The 8704-nt window shown below is 42.5% G+C and overlaps 1 protein-coding gene across 8 annotated transcripts in view; it reads right to left on the bottom strand.

Moving 5' to 3' along the window:
* PALM2AKAP2 (PALM2 and AKAP2 fusion) overlaps positions 1-8704 on the bottom strand; it is a 269801-nt gene that overhangs the window by 147059 nt on the left and 114038 nt on the right. For 5 of the 8 annotated variants that reach the window (XM_064641776.1, XM_064641784.1, XM_064641785.1 and 2 more), the window contains exon 6: positions 4915-5016. The exons of the other annotated variants lie outside the window; for them this stretch is intronic. In XM_064641776.1, the coding sequence (XP_064497846.1) occupies positions 4915-5016 (102 nt within the window). The remainder of the gene's footprint in view (positions 1-4914; positions 5017-8704) is intronic. 8 annotated transcript variants of the gene reach the window in all.

The following is an 8704-nucleotide window of genomic DNA, read 5'->3' as shown; positions in this document are numbered from 1 at the left end:
TGAGCAGGCAGGAGGAGGCTGTGGGGCTGAGAGCTGAGCTCTGTACTGAGGTGTGCAGCAGGGGACTGTGAGGCAGCTGGTACGGATGGAAACAGGGGAGATTAATGCTGGAAATCAGGAAAAAACTGTCATCCCAGGGCTGGTAGCAATTAAGCCCCTAAGCAATTGCTCTGAAAAGCTGTGGCAGACTGCATCATGGTGCAGCTCAGAGAGCAGCTGACATGGAACACTTGCTCGGGACTGTCCCAGCCCAGGAACTGGTGCACAAGTGTCCTTTATGTCTCATCCAAGTGCCTCTGCCCTGAAGCTATTAACAGAATTTATACAGATAATGAAACAAAAAGATGCAGGTGCCATGGGGGTTGCTCAGGCAGATAGTGTTCAATAACTTCCAACATTACACAGGTAAAAATAGGGGTTGGCTAGCCTGTGGTGAAGATGCTAAAACTGAGGGGTTTCTGAATGGCAGACAGTTTGGCTGAAGTAAAGGCAGCAACAGCACATTTAGAAAATCATCTCTGGTAAGCAGAAGTTCCTAATTTGTTCTGAGCACAACAGCCCTACAGAGAGGGCACCACCAGCCTACCAACTGGCCACCTGCTATCTTCTTGGTTAGAAGCAGCATCCTGAGCTCCCCTGGAGCTCCTGTGCTTCTCTTCTTCTTTGAAAAATAAAAGTATTATCTAGGACATGACTTTTCAATAAAGACTGATGATTCTCCTGTGAAGTAGTTGAGAGCCATATATTTTTAGTGCAGAAGAGCATGCAATCTGCCAGACCCTTCCAGTTTTGATGCACAAATTTAGTTCAGTATTGTGTATTAAAAAAACACTTGTACGGTGGGCATGAATTTAGAAGCAGATAGCAAAAATCTGACAGTTAAATCATGTGGACCTGACCATATTTGAGTTTGTGATCTCGAGGAGTATGAGCCTGGGAAGGAGCAAAGTCAGGATCCTGAACTTTGCAAAAGCCAACTTCCAGCTTTTTCAGGATAGTTTTAGCAAACTATCCTTAAGGACAGAGGGGCTGACCAGAGCTGGCAACCTTTTAAGACCATTTTTCTTAGGCCACAAAAGCTCTCTATCCCAATGTGTAGGAAATCAAACAAGGCAGGCCAGAAACCAGCACGGCTAAGCAAAGATCTGCTCCTCAAACTGAGGAGTAAGAAAGCAAGGTCTACTAGTGGAAGCAGGGAAAGGTGACCTGGGAGAGTACAGGGGTACAGCTTAAATGTGTAGGTATGGGGTCAGGAAAGCCAAGGCAAAGCTGGAACAGGATTTGGTAAAGGAGGTGAAGAACAACAAGAAGGGATTCTATAAGTACATGGATCAGAAAAGAAAGGCCAAGGAGAGTGTATGCCCCTTGATAAACAAGAAGGGTGAACTGGTGGTGACAGATATGGAGAAGCCTGAGGTACTCAAAGAGTTCTTTGGCTTAGTCTTCAATGGCAGTTGGGCTTCCCACTTCTGCAAAGTCCCTGATCCTCTGGGGTGTGAAGGGAGTGAAGTCCCTCCCACTGTAGCTGAAGAGTGGATTTGGGATCACTTGATGAAGCTGAATAGCCACAAGCCTATGGGACCTGATGAGATGCATCCCAGCATCCTGTGGGAACTGGCTGATGTTCAAGGCCAGGTTGGATGGAGCTTTGAGCAATCAAGTCTAGTGAAAGGTGTCCCTGCCTGTGGCAGAGGAGTTGGAACTAGATGATCTTTAAGGTCTCTCGCAACCCAGGTCATTCTATGGTTCTATGTTGTTGCCAAGCCACTCTCCATCATATTTGTAAAGTCAGGGCAGTCAGGCAAAATCCCTGGTGACTGGAAAAAGGGAAACATTACTCATATTTTTTAAAAGGGGAAAAAGGAAGAACTGAGGAACTACAGACTAGTGAGCTTTACCTCTGTGCCTGGGAAGTTTAATGGAGCAGATCCTCCTAGAAGATATGCTAGGGTATATAAAAGATAAGGATGTGATCTGAGGCAGCCAGCATGGCTTTACTAAAGGCAAATCATGCCTGACTAATCTGGGGGCCTTCTATGATGGAGTGATGGCAACGGTTGCCAAGGGAAGACAGACGCCATCTATCTAGACTTCTGTAAGGTCTTTGATATAGTCCCCCATGACATCCTTATCTTCAAACTGGAGAGACATGGGTTAGATGGCTGGATGGATGCAGCCAGAGAGTTGTGGTCAATGGCTCTGTGTCCAGGGGAAGGCCAGTGATGAGTGGTATCCCTCAGGGCTCTGTCTTGGGACCAGTGCCCTTCAATATCTTTATCACAATCTCAGCAAGTTTGCAGACAACATGAAGCTGAGTCACGCAGTTGACACAAAAGAAGGAAGAGATGCCATCCATAGGGACCTGGACAAACTGGATAAGTGGGCCCAGGAGAATCTCATTAAGTTCAACAAGTCCAAGAGCAAGGTGCTGCACCTGGGTCAGGTGCACCTTAATACAGATCAGGAGAAGTCATTGAGAGCAGCCCTGAGGAGAAGAATTCAGGGATTCTTGTGGGTGAAAAGCTAGACAGGAGCCAATAGTGTGTGCTTGTAGCCCACAATGCCAACCACATCCTGGCTGGATCAAAAGAAATGTAGCCAGCAGGGTGAAGGAGGTGATTCTCTCCCTCTATTCTGTCCTTACTCTACCCACCTGGAGTCCTGCATCCAGATCTAGGGTCCTCAGCACAAGAAATATGTGAACCTATTGAAGCAGGTCCAGAGGATGGCTGTGAAGATGATCAAAGGGATGGAGCACCTCTCATATAAGTACAGGCTTAGAGAGCTGGGATTGTTCAGCCTGGAGAAGAGAAGGCTTTGGGGAGCCTTTATTGTGGCCTTCCAGTAACTTAAGGGGGCTTATAAAAAGGAGGGAGAGGGACTATTTTTATGGGTAGATAGGGACAGGACAAGGAGAAATGGTTTTAAACCGAAAGAGGGTAGGTTTAGAATAAATGTTAGAAAGAAAGTGTTTACTGTAAGGGTGGTGAAGCACTGGCACTGAGTGCCCAGGTAAGTTGTGGATGCCCCATCCCTGGAAGTGTTCAAGGCCAGGTTAGATGGTGCCCTGACCAAACTGATTTAGTGAATGGCATCCCCACCCATGGCAGTGGGATTGGAACTATATGATCTTTAAGGTCTCTTCCAACCCAAACCATTCTATGATTCCATGGTTCTATATTTAAGAAAAGTTGCAAGATACAATTTTTATCTACTGTATGGAGTACTGACTGGTAACTCTGCCTTACTTATTAGGAAAACTTTGGGTAACAAGTTCTACCACTGCTTGGAAGACTCTGTCCTAGAAAATTAACAGGTGTGATCCTTTTGTAATTCAAGTCTGGCAAATCTGCTTAAGCCACTGTCAACATTTTATTTTCATTTATTCTACTGTGATTTCAGCTGCACTGTTTTTAGATATTAGGATAACATATGGTTTGCGACCAACCCAGGGATCACACTGAAGCTACTTGTGCAAGTAAATGCATAAATTTAACTGAGTTTCTTAGAAAGCTGTTCACCAGTGAAAGGCATTGCCATGGGAGAAGTGAAAACAGAATCCTGCTTATCTACCTGTGTGCATGGTGTTTGTTCTTTATGGGAAAATCTAGTAGCCCCTCTTGTCAAAGTAGCTGCAAAATAAACTAATGTTGATATCTCAAATGTCTTTATTTAACCAAAGCTTATTTACTGCTAAGTGTAGTCTATTAACAGAATACAAAACTATCTGACAATAGAATTGAAACTGAAAGCGGTACTTGAAGATAACAGCCATTATTCACTAGTAGAAGTTTTCTGCACAAGCTTTAATTGCAATGAAACATTATGCAGTGCTTCATGACAATATCCCAATGTGCAGACAGAAGGACCTAACTTCTGCCTGTTATGTGGAGGATGTTCTTTAAAACAAAATCTTAGACTTTGAGCTTTTTTAAGGCGGATGCTTACAGCCCACCTTTGAGAACATATGCTGGTGCCTTTTCTTTAACCTATTGCACACACACAATACACTTATCAAGGACTACATTAACAAGGCTTCTGAGTCATCCAAAGAATGAAAGAAATTACTGCTTTCTTGGTGTTGACAAAATGGCAAAAAGCACACAGAAAAGCTTGCTTTTAAGACAGATCAGGGTAAGCACTGGTGGAAGGGAAGATTTTGGAATGGCTTGCAACAGGACTTATGGAAAAAATACATATTTCATAGCTGTATACAGTATTTTAGCTGCAGACATTGCTTTGCTATGCTTCTTAACCCACTCTTCAAGTCAGCCCCCTTTCATCCCACCCCTTGGGACACCTCTTAAGTAGCCACCAACAATTTGGTCTTGCGATAGGGAGTACATTGTTTAGAAAAGAAGGATTTCGAAAATAGTAAAAATGTACAGCTTTTAACAATCATGTTGTTACATTTAAGACACATACTCAATCTGAAAATTAAATGTTAGAAAATTCTCTGTATGACTCCAAGCACAAAACATGCCCACCTTTTCCCCAAGAAAAAAGAATAGCATACAAAGAAGTATAAAATGACACAAATATTTGAAGCATGTATTTGGTCTTGTGAGTCCTGCCTGTCTGTCTCATTCATCTTAATGAGAGTTGCATGCGTACAACAGAGACAAAACCTTGGCCTAGATACCATGTATTTGTATTAGCAGAGATAGAAAGAACTGAATGTTTCCATGTGAAAAAAAAGGGATGTTTCCTATGCTACTTGTATGTAGTTCAACTACATTGTTTTGAGAGTACTCACTGCAGTTCAAAAATCCTTGACTTATTTACAAAATACAAATCAAGCAGCATTTCCTGGCATTTAAATGATATCGGGACACCAGACTCATTAATGTAATATAACAAAAAAGTTCATGGCTACTGGACTGATATTATAATACTTTGTTCCTTGAGACTTACCAGCTACTCTGCTTGCTCCGTCCCACCCAGGAACTGGCTCTCCTGTTCGTGAATAGAGGGTTGGGAGTTCAGGGATCTGGGAGTAAATGTAATTTACTGCATCTGGTGTCAGAGAACAGGAAACAGTTAGATTCGTGCTACGAGCCCCAGTGGCTTCATTGCTTAGACAGCAGAGTGTTGTCAGCCCTGACAATAGTCACTGGAGCTTTGTACTAGATAATCGGATCAAAGCAAACAAAGTGCAAAGTCACTGTCCTGTGATTGGTGTTCAATAGACTAGCTGAGGCAGGAGGGATTGGGTCCAGATGACTCAAACCTTATGTCAGATGAACACATAAAGTTATTTGTCAGGAGGTTCTGGATTTATCAAGTCTGTGACCTTTAAAAATGGGTGTGGGATGCAGTGGGGAAGGTAAGGAACAAATCTAATGTGATACCCAGAATACGTGACTTTTCAAATAGAGATATAAAAGCCTAAAAATGCTAATGTTGACTGAATAGGATGAAAGAACGAGTTGTTTCCAATATTACTGAACCAGCATTCGGCCTTTTGTTCTTAAACCTGAAATTTAGCTAATAATGAAATCACATATAGGTATTGATAGGGTACCTGTTTTGGTCTTCAGCAGGTATTATGCTCCTGCCAGTGCTGCAATGTCATCATTCATTAACAAACCCCGAATAGTAGAAAACTATCATAAAGGATTGACTTGTTTTACATTTGAGCTTATGGGTGTTTATCAAAACGTAAATATGTTCTTTAGAAGAGATATTAACCAATTTAAGAGTATTTCCTGGTAGATATGTTGTGGCTGGGTTAAATATAACTAGATAGCATTTATTGTTCTGCTAGAATTGAGTGGTTGAGCTAACAGCAGAGCTCAGAGGAGAGATGTACAAACAACTAACTTAAAGGTCAGGCAACAAACCAAAATGAAAAAGAAAAAAAATAAACTAACCCCATTCTTTCCTATTAAGTGGAAATGTTTTCAACTGTATGCAAATGGTTAAATTTCTGTTCAAACATAAGATTCTGTCAGGTGTGAAACAGACCACTCTTTTTCTGCCAATGGTTCTTTGCCACTACAATGTATAATTTGTCAAGCCCTTGGTATGGCCTGGTCCATGTGCCAGGGTAGGAGGCAGAATCTGCCTTCCTTGAAGCCTCTTATTGCTATAAGCAGGTAAGACAGGTTCACTAGTGCAGACCATAAAAGTGCAGTGGTGAAAGGAGAGAGGAAATGAAATGTCCTGTTGTAGGCTGCTTGACTGCATCTGGTGAAGGGAGATGCTTTCATCATATTCCCTATGGGCTAACACCCACCCCAGAAAAAGTACCTGCTCAGGATGGTATCCTCAGGAAGGAGGACACATGTGCCACATCTAAGCCCAAAGCCTACTCCTTTGGCAGGAAAATTGGGCCTAGTAGTAGTGAAAGGGTTTTACCACCATAACAGTCTGGGGTGGCCACCAGTGCTACTGGATGCAGGAAGATTAAGTCCCCAAGAAGACACTCCATCCCTCCACAGACCACTCTAAGTAACTCAGGTAAGGAGGGTCCCTTTCCCTCTTCCTGGTGTCAGAGAAGGATGACACAGAGGTACAGTGCAAATTCATTCAAAAAACCCCATGAAGCTAGTATATGAATACGTTCAATTTATAGCAGATGATTTGGGAAAAAAAACCCAAACCAAACATCAATGAAAATGTTATTTACAGAATCACAGAATACGCTGAGTTGGAAGGGACCCACAAGGATCAGCAAGTCCAGCTCCTAATGTGGCACAGGACCATCCCCAAGAATCACACCATGTGCCTGAGAAGCATCCAAATGCTTCTTGAACTGTGGCAGGCTTGGTGCTGTGACCACTTCCCTGGGGAGCCCATTACAATAATTTCATATTTTAGTGGACAACTGGCAGTCTTGGCAAATGTTTTTTTATATTTTCACTGCATACTGTATCCTCAAAGTTTTATATTCAGCCCATAGAGTGTACTTTTGGAACAGTCATTTCAGTACACACTCATCCAGTGAGTTGAGTAGCAGACATATTTGTCCACACGAGTGTAGTCAATACAGACTTGTGCTGCCTAACCAATCATCTTTCTTTTGCAGTTGATGAGAATCAGTAGGCATGGCCCTAGTGCCTGTAGAGAGAACTGAGCATGGCTGACATCCAGCAATAAACAAAATCAGTTGAACAGCTTGATGATGAAACTCTCACTTTGATGCTCTACATGTCTGTGGACCTAAGTAAGCTGGGTTTTTTTGCCTCCTGTTTTAGGAGACAACACCTAGCTAAGTGTTATATGCTGTTAATATTGACTCAGTTTACAAACATCTCTGTATGTTACTTAGAATAAAATATTTTAAAAATTAGCTTCAGGGCTCCAGACAATCTCTCATTGTCCTGAGAAGGGAACGCCAGGACAGTGGTGCAATTCTCGTGTAGTTCCTTCTGAAGCTGATGGTGTTGTCACATTCAAGAAGTGGAATATTTGACTAGAAGAAGCTGGGGCTGGTTGATTCTGCCAGTTCCTGTCTTGTGTTGTTATCTCCCACCCCTGCCCCCAAACAAAATAAACCCGCTCATTTCCCTTTATCTCTTTGGCAACAAGGTCTCTTTCATTTAACACCTTTTAAAAGAACATAAAAGGTTAATATTACATGGAATGGATAGACGCAAATTAGCACTTTGTTCACATGAGAAGTAAGACAGAACAAAAATAAAAACATTTGAACAGACTGCATTCAATATCTTCATTTCAATGTTTGATAAATTATTAATATCTAAGGATGCCATAAAACAAGTCCTGTGGCTTTTTGTACTGCTTACAACAAAATGAATTTTAGGACTATGGCAGTCCTCCATATTAGTAGACACACAAGTGCTTGGGAAAACATATGGGGGCAAGGTAATCATTCAAGGGTTCTTGCACAAAACTAAATCTTCAGAATTGCTCAGAATAGCTCTCACACAGAGGCTGGTGGCCAAAAGTCAGGCAAATTAATTTTCCAAGGGCTTGGATTATCTTTAAAGTCTGCTTACTACTAAAATTAGCAGTGGGTCTTCTGCAAATACTGGGTTCCAGAGCAGGGCTGTTCCACCTTCAAAGCCCTCTGGGGCTCCATGGGACTACATCAGAAGGAAAGAGATTGTGACTCTCCCACCATGTTTGCAAGAACACGAGTGGAGGTTTTTCCTAAAAACTGAATAGCCTGGCTCTGACTTAGTGAACCACACTTTAAACAAATGAACTTGGAGGTTAGGGTCCACACTTGTGTATCCATAAGCAACACAGTGGATAAGTGCACCTACCAGAGCAGTAAGGAATGCTTCCCAACCCTTTCCAAAGGCAAGACACCTAAGTTCAACCACCTCAAGTGCATGTATGCCAATGTATGTAATCTGGGCAACAAGCAGGAGGCATTAGAGCCCTATGCTCATGTGAGAGATGCCACAGGAATCACGAAAACTTGGTGGGAAAACTCACATGACGGAAAGACAGAGTGGATGGCTACAAACATTTTCAGAATGATAGGAAAGGAAAAAGGGGATGTGGAGGTGCACTTCATGTGAAAGAGAAATTTGCATGTATAGAGGAGAGCTGTGGAGATCATACCAGTTCTGTTTATGACTTAGGATCATGATTATAGGGATCATCACCAAGGGGAATATTATGTACTGACCTCCCAGTCAGGATGATGAAGCCAATAAAACGTTGCTTTGGCTGCTCAGCGAAGTCTTTGGGCAATAGAACCTGCACTTCATGGGTGGCCTCAGTTGCC

The sequence above is a fragment of the Pseudopipra pipra genome, chromosome Z (assembly GCF_036250125.1).
Source record: "Pseudopipra pipra isolate bDixPip1 chromosome Z, bDixPip1.hap1, whole genome shotgun sequence".
NCBI lineage: Eukaryota > Metazoa > Chordata > Aves > Passeriformes > Pipridae > Pseudopipra > Pseudopipra pipra.
The sequence above is the reverse complement of the archived record's forward strand: the minus strand, read 5'-3'. Positions and strand labels throughout refer to the sequence as shown.